Source organism: Saccoglossus kowalevskii, chromosome 21 (genome assembly GCF_978046115.1).
Source record: "Saccoglossus kowalevskii chromosome 21, keSacKowa6.1, whole genome shotgun sequence".
NCBI classification, from domain to species: domain Eukaryota; kingdom Metazoa; phylum Hemichordata; class Enteropneusta; family Harrimaniidae; genus Saccoglossus; species Saccoglossus kowalevskii.
This window is the reverse complement of record NC_140661.1, coordinates 23988085-24003239: the sequence shown is the minus strand read 5'-3', so window position 1 is coordinate 24003239 and position 15155 is coordinate 23988085. Positions and strand designations below refer to the sequence as shown.

The 15155-nt window shown below is 34.5% G+C and overlaps 1 protein-coding gene across 1 annotated transcript in view; it reads right to left on the bottom strand.

The window, feature by feature from the left end:
• Positions 1 to 15155, bottom strand: part of LOC100366629 (atrial natriuretic peptide receptor 1-like) — a 76121-nt gene that overhangs the window by 9223 nt on the left and 51743 nt on the right. The window contains exons 2-8 of the mRNA XM_085495090.1: positions 9957 to 10258; positions 6676 to 6811; positions 5672 to 5766; positions 4571 to 4709; positions 4251 to 4335; positions 2543 to 2645; positions 1899 to 1967 (exon numbers count right to left, since the gene is read on the bottom strand). Coding sequence (XP_085351216.1) covers positions 1899 to 1967; positions 2543 to 2645; positions 4251 to 4335; positions 4571 to 4709; positions 5672 to 5766; positions 6676 to 6811; positions 9957 to 10258 — 929 coding nt within the window. The remainder of the gene's footprint in view (positions 1 to 1898; positions 1968 to 2542; positions 2646 to 4250; positions 4336 to 4570; positions 4710 to 5671; positions 5767 to 6675; positions 6812 to 9956; positions 10259 to 15155) is intronic.

Genomic DNA, 15155 nt, shown 5'->3' with positions numbered 1-15155 from the left:
ATTATACTTATATGTCTTCTTGAGAAACATGTGTTTATCATATTGACATATTTTTTTTTTTACTTGTGAAAAGACTCGAATTGAATCTTGCAATTGTTAAAAGTTCTTCAAAGGTTTTTGACAGATACACAAGCAAAAAAAGACAAATAAACAGGCAATGGTAATTCAATTTTCTACTACTGTGCATGAAAAGAGCATGTTAATTTAAAATTAAAAATTACCAATTTATGTAAGTAACTCATACCGTTTAGCCATATCGCTTAGCAACGACATACCTACTGTGTAACTGACTTTTAATGCGCAAAAGAACTAAGTAAGTGTCATTTAAAGTCGGATCCTGATGTTTAACTTCTCATTATCCATCCACGATCTCAACCTGTTAAACTTATATATTAGCCAGGGGGTGATGCCTAACATATTTGCAAAATATGGATGCAATTTTAAAGACATCGCCAGGTATCAAAGTTTATTGACCTGAATTGTGTTATAATATTATTTATTTTTATCTTTGACGACAACCTATACAAAAGTCGTAACTAAAGTAGTATTCATCTTGTCGTGATTCGCAGTAAATTTCCCGTTTCTCATTTTCCAAATATTGAAAAGTATAACCGACAATGCGTTGATGTTGATGATAAGTATACAAGTCTACAAAAGTTGCTAATAACTTAATATATAAGACTCGATGTCTGGAATAACAATTTTAATCAATCAAGACCACCACCGACGGGTTGACTTGATTGATTACAATTCTTGGTGGAGATTGTAAAGCAATATTTTCAATTGCCATCAGACTCTAATCTCACTCGCGTACCAATGAATCAATATTTGACGTTTGGTTCAAGTATGTCTTTGTCAACCATATAGAATGCAAGTTGATATGATATATGTATTAAATTGGTAATCGATTTTCCATAACGCGGTATTTAATTTTTTTTCTGAATTGTCAAATCGGCGACAAATTCTTGCGAACTTTGAATGTATCAATAACTTTATTGACAGTATGGTTAAAGACTGCCGGTGAATGCTACCACTTTCGCACCATTAAATAAGCGGTGCGTCGCATTGACTAATCAGTGACAACATAACGCTTTAATAAAACAAAAACATTGTTGAATTATTTGCTTAGACACTGCTACATGTAACAAATATGGCAGAATTATATCAGGAGTGTTTGTTAGGAATGTATTTTGGATCCATCGTTTTCAAATAAATTGTATATAAACTAGTAATTACACCGAAAGTCGATTTTGTTTGTTTACTATGCTATTGTTATTATTAACAAATCGCGTCTTCCCATTATTTGCGTAAAATATCACACTTTGAACTAATTATTAAACAGCTCGTTGGTTTTTATATTGGGGGTATTGTAAGAATGACGTAATTCAAATCACGAAGTTCGTAATTGAGATCTAGTCGATGTGTGCAGTCAGATAACTAAAATTCCACCACGTGTTTATTACTTTAACAGATGGGTTGGTTAATATTTTCTGTTACAACTTGTGAGAAATATGTCAACAGACACAATTCAGATGACATCCAGTTTTACGGGGACATTTGTTAAAGATATTTGATGGTTGATTTATTTTCAATGGTCATCTCTGTACTCATAGCGTTGTGACAGACTTGTCAGAAAGGAAATCCCATCATATCAATGTTTACTTACAAACACTTGTGACTTATTTTAAAAGTGAAAAAAATACATTGTGCTCCTCCTGTTTTAAGATTCCAACTAAGAAACATACCAACCCCCTTCAATATCAATGAATAACAACACGCAATGCAATACCCGGTATATTTACGACGCGACTCCTGCAAACAAAACAACAGGTGTGTTTGTAACGTCATTTCCAGCAAAATTAAAACCTTTGAATCTATGTAAAAATTGTAATGCATACCTTATATGTGCATGTCTTTGTGAAGACTTGGTCGGCATCTGCATTGGATTTTAATGATAACGTTGATGTCTGAAATCAACCAATCGCAATTGATAATTGATGTTGAAGTATGTTATATCACCGTATTGATTAACATTTCAATTTAAATCGTCTTAACAAACTGGAAATTTGTTGGGGTCTAAACGAATCACAATTACGCTGCTTATAAATTGAAGTCTGTCTGTTAGCATGCATGTAATTTGTTGATTGTCAATCACAATCCTACCATTTCGAATACTACGTCATAGCGGGCAGCAACTTTAACTTACTCTTGAGAGAGTGGTAAGTGCGCTTAATGTGTTCTTTTTCAAAATTAGACGCGGATCAGCTAATCAAAGATAACCCAAGCTGTCAAAACATAAAATAAATCGTACAAATCAATTGCTTCAATTTACAGGTGCCATGTAATCTTTCTCAATCAGCATAAAACACGCTGCTCCCTTTCAGTGTGATTTTTTTTCTCTAACGAAGTTGAAAAGATGTAAATCTGATCCCTTCCACTCTAGCGACACGACGTGCATTATTGGAACAATTGAGTTATTTATGACGCCACGATATTATCTTCGATTAAATACAAGGACACACAATTAACGCGTCCTACTTACTTTCATCGTTGCTTGCGTGGCGCCCATTTTTCCGTGCAATATTACGTCATCGAAATTGATTCGCCATAACATGTTTGCAACGGCTTGCTGTAATTTGTATTTCCTATTAAAAAGAACAATGTTACAATGAGTTATGTATGTTTTCATCATAATAATCCAATGTTTTCCAAGGTACATTAATAACTATTATACACCGGACAAGTTACTGACCACGCAAGTAGCTAATCAGCGGCCGAGCTGCAGCTGGCGTTTTAATGCAGTTATGAGAGACGAGTCATGGTGTTACTGGCCATAATTCTCTATTGCAAACTTAAAAATAGCAGGCATGAAAGTTTTTGTGAGTTGTTGAGAGGCTGTAGTTTTTTAAGCATTGATGTCGCAAAGCAGGTGTGGTCCTGGCTTCCAAGTTGAAGGTGTCAACTGATGGTGGAAATTAGAGAATGATTCATTGATGGCTACTCCCCCTAATACTTCGTAATTAAATTGAATAATATTTGAATTGAAGCATCTAGTACCTAACACCCCTCTGTCCCGTAGTGTTTCCTACAATAAATTTATATTTTATTGCGGAGTAAAACACAATCAAAATTATATTGTATCGTTTTCATAACAATGCAGCAGCTAAAATACAAGCATTGACTGAAATTATTTTCCTTCTTATATTAACAATAAAAACAATTTGTGTTTTTAAAAAATTTTGTTTCATAGTTCATTGGCTTGAAATGTCATAACTATATATGCATTTGGTGTCTTTCGTGAACTTAATGAGTTCATGTCTTGGGTCGAGTGGGATTGAAATAGATCGAACAAAATCATAATAACACAAAGGTCTCAACTGTAACAGTCTTCATAATACCCTTTGAAATGAACAAGGACAGCGATGTGATGTTTGTTTCAGTCCTAAGTCGAGTTAAAGCTTCCTTCAAATGTACGCTACTACGACATGATATTTTGTACGATTCTGAATAACTTATTTGGCTTCTTATAAGTACATAAGCGAGACCTGTCTATGCACTGGGAAACTGGTGATAACTCATCGCCGAAGAGATCACAAATGACTCTCATGGGATGGTAATGCAGTATATTAATCCTGGCGGGGAATTAACTTTATTATTAAAGTAGATAACGACATATAAATATAAAATTCGGCCATTAATAAGTCGCGGCTAAATTATGGGATATTATAAGTTTTAAGTAGGGCTAATTTCACGGACGGATGTCTCTTATAAGCAGTAATATGGTGTTAGTAAGTAGCGACAAATCCCCTATAAACAAGGTCCACGCTGATGTGACAAGGTGACGCCATTCATATATATTTCATATGGCCGTAAATTCCGTTTATTTGATAGGCCTTGGTGAATTTTACGGAAGTCACTTTTAGCGTGTTTTTTGATGATTTATAAATCATTCAATGAGTCCAAATGAGCTGTGACTTATGTATCAATGTCATGTGGCTTTTAAAGAGTGCTTGCCCCGCCAAACAAGATAGTGATAACAAGGCCTGAATAAGCTTTATTATCATTATCCGAGCTCATACAATTGCAGAGTTGTATCGCCCATAGCTATAGATGCATATCGATGTTAAAGGTGAACGCCAATTCGTTCGTTTTCTGCTTTAGTAAGTCGTAACTGCCATTCAACTTTACTGGATGTATATTTTCACAAGAAATCAATAAAAATAAAAATATAAATATAAATATGCACTGACCTGTACATAATCAAGATTACAACAGCCAGTATAATCAGTAAGCCAGCAAACACCGGTGCAACAATATACAATGGATTAACGGGCTCTGTGTAGAAATACAAAGAGTAGAAGAAATCCCAACAAACACGTTTGAAAGACTGTTTTAAAAGGATACATACATGCATAGCAAAATTCAATGCGTAAAGAGCGCGTATATGAGATAACACATTTGGCAACAAAATTATTGGCTATATTCAACACGTTTTTAATATTATAATCTCAAATCGTGGAATACGTTGCTCTGTGGGCTATCGATATGCCAGCAATTCTGTGTTTAATACCTTTCTCTGGGCAGTACTCGTTGAAAAATCCGCAATCTGGCTCATCTTTCGGAGGACCAGTTGCACCTGCTGGCCAATGGATTGAGCGTCCTTCGACTTCCACGTACGTTTTACTGTTTCCGAAATAGTGACCAACAACCTGCAATATACACATAGATTTATGTAGTGGTCATTGATTAAAAATGTCGATAAGAAATTTGGACATTGTTTTTTTAACTCCTGGTTAAAATAGGATAATTTTATAAACAGTGACATTAGAGATGAACTCAGTTATGACAATCCACTTAGTTCACGAATGTTACTTCGAAACATTGTTGCGCACATAATAACATTTGTTTGTGATAACAATGAACGTGTCTGGATTCATTGCGCATGCGCATTTGCGTAGTTATAAATTTCATCGAATGAATACTAATATAATGATTGTTAAAGAATGCGGAGGCGATGTTTTCATTTTACAATGAATCATATTTAAGTACGTATGTAATATCGAACACAGTTTCTATAACTTCCTGAAATATATGTATATATATATATATATCTATATATATTCGCTCGTTACAGTGTGCGTGATTAACGCAGAGTTCGCAGAAACAACTTAAAACGATGAAAAATTCCATTACTTGCCACATAAGGCCCATCACTAGTGTTATTGATTGCATGCTCGTTTCTAACGAGATGTACTATTATTACGATACGTTGTGGATATCCATAGTAATGCATAATGGAAGATTGGAATTATTATTATACTCACTCAAGCGTTTAGGATTAGTAATATTGATGCTATTAGGCCATTTGGGCTTTTGAAATATGTAATAGTTCTGTATGAGACTTTAGTGCTACTTATCGCGCTAACAATGATCTCTCGGTGATTTTGCATTAGCGACTAAATACCAACTATCGTTCGGTTATAATAGAAAATACTTTTTATAAAGTAACACGTGCTATTATATCGTCTACAGTATTTCCGCTACAATGACACGTTTGTATTTTTTTCACGTAAGAAGTATATCTTTCCCTTTCAGTATATCATGACAGAATGTTAATGGCGTTATTACAAGTATGCATAAAAAATTCACTCTAAGGATATAAATAACATACTTCAAATGTGCCGGCAACAGGGTCGGTCATGTCAAACATCATGAAATCTGCATCACGGTCCCCATTTGCATCAATAGTAACGTCACCTTGAATACCTGAAGTGAAATATTACAAAAACAAATATAAAATTACTAGAATTATTTTCGTAATTGTTCAGGGATCGACAACTACGCACGTGTCTGACTATGACAGAGAAACACGTATATTACATTATTTCAGTCACCTTCTAAACAGACTATATGATTGATATCCTTGGTGAAAAGTAACTGTAATTGTATTGAATTTAGATATTTCAAACAATGTATGCCATTACAAATCAAATGAACTTAAGAATCGTACTGTCCGTTCAAACAGAGCGAATGCTTGTAGGCAACATGTTTAGGCTCAATAATGTTTGCATTAAATTTGCATCTACGATGACTACCCTAGAAAAGGTATCATAATGGACTAGGTGGAGGGTGATTGGTGGCAGCTTTATAAATGGGCTCCCAATAAGCCTTCTAATATGTATTTCCGGCTACCATTGACATACAAATAGTGGCACATAGCTTCAACAACAACGAATTCACGTGGCTTGTACCTTCACGCGTGTCCTTTCATATTTCTCAATGGGACGTCTCCGTACTAAATATTATACCAAGATATACTCCAATGGTTCGTACCACAAAATATAACTGTTTTTATTGTATATTGCAATTATCCGAGACCTTGTATTTACACAATTACAATAAACGCGGTCGTTACTTTCACCTACCAATGACTTCATTCAACGTCACAGACCCAAACGGTTGAATGATCTGATAAGTAAAATCTCTAACTTTCAATACTCAATTCTTTCTTAACATTCAATGGGAATACTATACAATTGTTACTCAATTCATCTACTTCATATCCTCGATTGATATCCAGGAATAGTAATTTGTATAGCTTTTTAAAAAAATTAGTAAGAGTTTATTCAAAGAAATCTTGGCATATGCCACCCTTATTTTAATCATGAAACCAACCTTTAAATGTCCTTTCATACAGTCGTCTTACAAGGCTTACTCCATCGTAAGGATCGCCGCCCTCAGCCAATGTTTCATTAAGAGCGATTGCGTATAGTATAACAGTGTCATGAGATATACCGGCAAGTACAGATACCTATGAAATAACATATGTGCTCGATGTTATCAATTCGTCATGGGAATGTCATATATTCTGTTATCACAAAGCTTGATTGACAATCCAATATTATCATTTTATAATAAATATTATAATGCATATTTTCTACATAAAATTAAGACAAATAACTGTTTGGGCATGATGTAAGAAGGGCGCCACTGGAAGTCACTCCTATTTCCCAGGCATTATATTCAAAATACAAACAACAATCGCGTCAGGCTTTAAGATAAAAACGTTTATAGAATGGGTTAGTTCTCTTGAAATAAGTTAGGTAATAGTAATAATTAAGTAATACTTCGAAATTTACCAAAGTGATAATTTTAGCAAATCGATTACTTTGAACATATATCTCTGATTCAGATAACAAAAAAAGATACTGACAATAGGTACAGATTGCCAGGGGAAAAGTGCCCTGCGCCCAACTCTACTTAAACTACCGTAACATCTGACGTGATTTAATGTAATATAATCATTGTTGTAGTTGCTGCAGACACAAAGTGACTAAGCGTACTAACTACTTATGATTGCGATGACTATGTGATATTATAGAGGTACAAATTGATTGTTAAATTGCGTAACATATCATGTAATTGTATTTATGTGGTCAAACGGTAACGAACTTATGTATATAACTGGATTGACCAGGAAACGTTGTATTTTAGAGTTTGGAAGGTCAATGTATTCGAAAATTGAGAAATCGCGATTTAGGGATACATTTAAATACGAGAACAAATACTGAAAACAATATAATGTAAGAATCTCGCGAATGCCAACAATTTTACCATTACTACATTTAAAAAAATCTAATTAAAGTGGGAGGGTTTTCACCTGCGCACGCATGGGACATGAGTCCCAGTAACGACACACGCTAAAAACGCAAAGGTTCGTGAGTAGACGCTTGTAAACAATAACACGCTATGACCATCTGACGTATGCGCAGGTGACAACTCTCCCGCTTTAAATAAATGTTTTGATAGAACTAATTAAACCATATATTGGTTACCGTTAACAGTCCCAAAGCTACAGACAAATCAGTCTTCAAACGTTGTCTTGTCCAGACATTCACGTTGAAAAAAACATCAAACCCCCGGTTAGTAAGCTATTTTGTGATCAAACCGATATTGTTCATTCACGTGGAACCACGGTGTGTCTTGCCTCGGTCTTCCTCGATTTTATTCGCGATCGGGCTTTCTCGTTTGATCTCAATTTGATGTATAATTGTACACTACGTTCAGTGATATCACAGTGGCGTCAAAATAAACACACACACACACACACAACATGGCTTTCATGGGCCATGTAAATCTGTGACGCATGTATCAGAGACAATTAGTATAAGCTGTTTATTCCTTTCATCGGAGATGTTACATTTTTCCAAACTCTTAAACAAGAATGATCGTAATAAAGTTGTATATTTATCAACTTATTACCAATGTAATTACTTTTAATATGTTACTAAATAAACGGCTAAATCGATTTATGTGTTTTACGTTCACTTAATCGATGTAGCTTTTACAGGTGCATTTAACGAAAGTACTGAATTACTTTTTAGTAAGATTCAATATCGTCGCAAATTAAGGTTAATCTTCTCGAATTACTGACAGTATGTGTCTTCGCTAAAACAATAAGCGCACGATGTATTTTTGACGCAATCTAAGTCAAACGAATTACAGCCATTCGCTATGTTTGAGCAATCAAATAGTAGAAAAATAAAATAGTAAAAGAAACAGTAAAATTCTGTATTTGTTGAATTACGTCTACCTGTGTTTTGTTTTTAAAGATACAATTTACACGATTTCATATTCAAATCTATTTTTGACCAGCTGACGTGCAGGCGGGTATACCACGAGATATTACATAATTCACGACATGTAAGCAGAAGTCGCAGGCGAGTCCATATATGGAGTGAATTGTGCTACATTCAAATGTTTCATTCCAATTATATCATACTTCATTTTAAAATATTTCCACAAAAATAACTATAAAGCACCAAAAGGTGTGTACAAATACTGCATCCGAAACGTTGTACTTGCAACTATGCTTAAACGAAATGAGCCCTAGAACTAGCGTACACTGATTAGTTTCGATACATCGAGGGATGTCGGAAAAAAATGTCGAAGCTGCGAGGTTCATTCGTGTAGTTCCCTGTTAGCGACAAGTTTGATTAATGAAAAATCGTCTCAATCGACATAATGTTTAAAAAAAATACAGCCGCATATTAGTGCCGTATGGCCGAATACGTTTTGAGGATCAGACAACAAACTTCCGGATTCAGGATCGAACAACTGCAGACGGCAATCGTCTTTTTGGCGTCTTTTGCGTAATTCTAAAAAATACATTCTCTCATGTATCTGTTTTAAACCCAAAATACATGAAGGCGGAGTTGTTCCTCATTACGCGCCATGTCCATAGCGTAAACTACTGACTGAAACAGTTGACTGTGTGTTTGTTTTGGACCAGGGGTCTAAATGCTGGGATAGATTGGTCGCTACCAATATTGACAAGTTGATGGAGTCGGGTCCAACTTGCTTGTTTGCAGAGGCTAACATATCTCCAGGTCTATTTATCTATTTATAGGTTCGGAAACATCATATCCTATTCAGCGCACGAGAATAACCTCATGAAAAAAGTATACATACTCTCAGTAATGCAATTTGACTGTTTGACTGCCACAAATGTTAGTCGCGGAAATGAACGTTATCTAATTAAAACCATGTTGCATTTCAAAAGCAATGGGCAGCCTAACCAAACAAATTCACAAATCTTTTCGATGGGGAAATATAAAGAATTGTGACTTGTTTACCATATGTAATTAGATGGGCACTAGATAGTTAGGTCTTTTTCTTTGATTTGTAAACAATGTTAAGGTTATGTACAAAGGTAATAATAGAGTTGCTTAGTACTGGTACTCATACCGTACACTCGTTGAAAATGTCATTTCTCCAACAAATGGTTAAAGCGGGGGAGTCGTCACCTGCGCATGCGTCAGATCGCCATAGCGTGTCATTGTTTACAAACAAGCGTCTACCCATGAGCCCATGCGTTTTTAGCGTGTGTTTTTACTGTCGCTAGGGACTCGCGTGCGCAGGTGACGACCCTCCCGCTTTAATTTATGTATACGAACCTCCTCGTCTGGTCCATACTCGTAATCGAATTCATCTTTAGAACGTTGTTTGACCTCTTCAGCGAACGCAGCAAATTCCTCGTTGTCTGGTTTGTAGAAAGATAAAACGAACAAAGCTTCGTAGGCCTTTTTAGCGTCTTCATTCCGTCCATCCGTGCCATTCCAAGAGAAGTCGCCAAACATGTCCGTCTGTTTAAAAAACTCGATGCAGAAAAATGCATAGTCCCCGTTGATGAGACCTAGATCATAGGCATGTAGCATGAATTTTCTGACGTGCTCTCCTCTGGCCGAGATGATAATAACTGAAATTGAAAGAGACTCGATTTTATTACAAGATCAATAACAGCAATAGGTGATGATGATACCACACATCGTTCTCACACAAATATTATAAACATTGTAACGATCTCACAAATGTAGAATTTTTCACAACACTGCGATAAAGACTTTCTATTTTCGACATTGTGAAATTTGGGGAGAAAAAAATTATTTTGACAAGATAATTTAGAAATTTATATTAAGAATAATTCATAGCGAAATGCATTCTATATGCAGCCATATATAATTGTCCAGTTACTTAAGAATATTACAAAAAAAATGGTTTGCTATATTCTCTATGTTTTGCCTTGAATTATGACTGAAAGAAGCTGAATGAAGTCACAAACTATGTAGTGAGTTCAACAAATCATGTATGAACAATAACTTTAATAAATACGATTTTACTCGGTAAAAATACTGTATACTGTATCTGCATAAAAACGAAAGAATTACACAATGTCGAAAACGGAAAGTCTTTATCGCAGTGTTTAACATATACATATACCGTATGTTGCAATTGTCGATCATGCACAGTCTCATTTTTATAAATATTTTTAATCAACTAAAGATTATTTGCACAGAGCCAGCTGAGCTGAACACATTAATTTAAATAATGAACAACTACCAGACATATATATATATATATATATATATATATATATATATATATATATATTTAAATGACAGCTTACATAACACACACTAATTAACAACGAATTGGACGGTCTTATTGAGTGTTTTGCATGACGCCACAAAGAGGGTGATCGAGGTTATTTCTACAGCGAAAATCCTTGTGTAATACACCACACGTGGAAGGGGGCATAATGAGAAACACAGTTCCACCTGTCAATCACAGCGAAGTGTGCAAGGCATTTACATAACCTTTTCAACCATACTGCCCCAGACATAATATGCATGTTAAGCATTAAAGCAAATAAAATGTCATTATCCGTAAATTAAATTCAACAATTAGGAGATTACAACAGTATGGCTACCGCAGTTTTATCGGATGTAAATTTCATTTTCAGATGTTGGTTACAATCGCGAAGAAGCTCCTCTCGGGTGAGCCAATGAGGATGGGTCTAATCGAGTGTTGGATGGGAATATTATATGAGTACACTCAATGCCATGTCAGTTTTTACGTGTCTGCGGTGAGATTTGTAATTCTCGATATCGCCCTGTCCTATAGGCCTCGGAATTAGGATCAGCTATGCTGCGCATGCGTACCAACACATTTTCTTTTTATGTACACATTTGGTGGCAGAGATATTTCGTGTATACTATGGTATGCTGACAGTGTATCCAGCTTTGAGACGAGTATGATACTGAACACGCCGTATATAAGGTTACAGATTGCGCAACGTGAAATGTTTTATATGATTAAAAACACGCCAATCATTACGTTAATCATTACGTTAATCATTTCTTACGGTGTCTGGCTGCGCGTTTTCATTACAGCTAAGAAGACATATACTAGTACATCGCAAGTCGTATGTACTTTCGTATTGTACTTGCTAATAAGATTTATTCGCGACATAGTAAACAGAAATCTTCAATTACGTGACACACTGAATGAGTTGTTCCAGTACTCAGCAAACATTGTTATTGACACGCGGCGGGGTCTAGCGGTTTGTGTTAATTTGGTTACAATGAATATGGTATACACACCGATATTTTTTCTGATTGTTACATATATACTCCAGACTATTTGCATTAGTTATGTGTAACATGCTGTCAAAATATTTGCACGTGTCCTGAACAGATTTTACCTATTTTTTAAGATTATTTCAAAGTTTTTTTTCTACGCAGTCGGAATATTATATTATGTATTTATTTCAGAAAACAATGTATGTGACGTGCTATATGACGTATTACGCATTAATTAGTTCTATTTAACGTATTAAATATTACATTTGTTGTTACGTATTACAAAATACATAGTTCTATATGACGTATTACACATTACATAATTCTATGTGACGTATCACAAATTACATAGTTCCATGTGACGTATTAAACATTACATAGTTCTATGTTGCGTATTACAAATTTCATAGTTCTATATAACGTATTAAAAATTACATGGTTTTATATGAAGTATCACAAATTACATAGTTCCACGTATTACACCTCAGATTGTTCTATGTTACGGAACGGTAAATTACACATTTCTGTGCGGCGGTCTAAACATTTTACGGATATCAAAATAAAATACAAAATATCTATTTTTTGTGGTGAACTGCACAGTTATATATATTTCCTATGACACGTATAAATTGACTTTATTACTGATTTTGTAAGTTGTTTTAACATATTGAATAATAATTATTGGCATGTATATTGGTGGAACGCATTCAAGATGTGTTTCACGCCGGTGCATTTTAAATAAGACAGAATTCGCAAAACGATTCACATTCAGTCATGTGTTTCTGCAATCGAGCATGACGTCTAGTAATGTTACTTTTCTAACAGTACGCTCTAGTTAAACATGCAACACGTGCATACTAGTTGGTCATGTGAGAAGCAATTGAGTTGGTAGATCTGAAATATGTCAATATACTAAATATCAGCGAAAAAGTCATCAAACTTTGCAGTAGCAAATCAGCATGGATTTTAGATGGGACATGTGGAGCAGGTGATTAGAAATAAGAAATTACTGTAGAATACTTTATTTTCACTTGAAATTTATTTTCGCTGAAGAGATGATTCCGTGAAAATAAAATCCAGCGAATATATTATAATTTCCTGTATTTCACATTCAACTCATCAAAAAATCAATGAAAATAAATTCCATAAAGAACGCCCAAAAAGCCTTTTCAGCAAAAATTAATTCCAGCGAAAATGAAGTATTTCACAGTATTATAAATTATAAACCACCTTTCAATACAACAAAACGTCTTCCACTTTACTGAAATGATTAGGTGTTTCTGTTGTGAATAGCCAAAATAACTTACCATTGAGCATGTTTTCCAAAGAGAAGCTCAAATTATCCTTATAGACTGTTTTAGGAGGCATTCCTGGTGACCTTTTTGGTGGCTTAAAAGATGAAGCTTTAGCGGAGAATGTTCTAAAGTTGCATGACCAATGTCATCAGACTTGTTCTTATTCGTGTGATTGCATGTGATTGGGTGTTCTCAGTGCCTGTGGTAACACTGTTATGGTATTCTTTTAAATATTGGATTTTAGATGTGCATTTCAAAAAGTGTGTGCAGTGAAAATTTTAAAAGTTTAAAATTTGTCTCATTCTATTATGTAACAGGAACTGGTATAATGGTGGGGCTTCTGCACAGTAGAAATGTTGTTGGAGTCGATATCAACGAAAAATGTGTAAACTACTGTAAAGTAAGATGTGATGGAGTTGCAGACTTCCTTGAAGATGACACAGAACAGGACCCACATAATTAGTGTCATTAACTTGCGTATTGTTATAGACAATGCATGTGTCATTTCATGTCAAGATTTTAAATTCTCAATTCTTTGTGAATATTTTCGTCATTTCCAACTTCTTGTAAAAAACGCAAGTTTGATTGCTTTGATATTAATTTTGATGAATATTTTTGTAAGTTTTAGTAAAAAGTAACATTTTCAACTTCTTGTTGCAAATCGCAAGTCTGATTGCTTTGATATTTAATACATATATAGGTACTACTTGTGGATTTTTCTCATTGTTTATTTTGTGATGATATCTTTAATTCTCTTATTTTAGTGAATATTTTTGTAATTTTTGGTTTATTTTTGATTAAGTTATATTTTTGTTGAAAACAGCAAGTCCCATTGCTTGATACTATACATATTGTTCATTTTCTAATGATATCTTCAGTTCTTTAATTGAAAATTATGTACATTGATAACAGCTGAACTATCTCAGCCTACAGGCTGCTTGTAATTGTATTTTCTATTCCCTGTGTTATGGTGATATATTTTACACAGAATGTTCACTTACATAGACCTGTATTTGATTACAATTGCTTTTTTCAATTTAGTACTAATATTTAATAAATTGAAATACTTCCTAACGAGAACTAGGTGGTGTGGTCTTTTTTACTTTCTGAATATGAATGTCAGAAATTTCTGGCAACCTTGGCCTAGATCACAGATGTCAGAAATTGTTGACAACTTTCGGCCAGAGCGCAGATGTCAGAAATTGTTGACAGCCTTCGGCCAGAGCACAGGTGTCGGGAAATTTTTGACAACCTTCGGCCAGAGTACAGATGTCAGAAATTTTTTTGACAACCTTTGGCCAGAACAAAGATGTCAAAAATTTCTTGCAAACTCCCTCACACAAAGACTGCAGTAGCATGATAAGTGGTCTTACAAAATTTGTCAGGAGTTCGGCTTTTGGTGAGCTGTCATTTCACATAGTTTAATTTTGAATTTTATCTTGGCAAATAATCAAAAATTATAAGGTATGATTACAATATTGTGAAAAAGACACAAAATTATCGTAAATGTATACAAGTTGGGGCACATTTTATGAAAACTGTTTATTATTGCTAAAATGTTGCAAATATGTGAAAGTTCTCAAAATGTTGTTTTTTTCTATTAAAAATAAAGCAAAATGCGCATTTTTCGGAAACTTGAAAATGTTTCTCGGACTGTTATTACAACCAGAGAAACATAATGAAGAGCGGCGACGATGACATTAATTACAATTTATCTTCCCACGCATCTACGTATACTGAAAACTACTAACGTTTCGAATATACTGTTACGTATATTACATGGCCTACATGTTGTGCAATGTCATTCAATATATCGGTAAATTGATTACGTAATATCTCAATCTGGGGCCTTTTAGAATAGATACATGCACACATCTTAGTTGGAAGCGAAATATGTAGGCGACTTCGACTCATCTAATTCTATGTCTCTGTCAGTCAT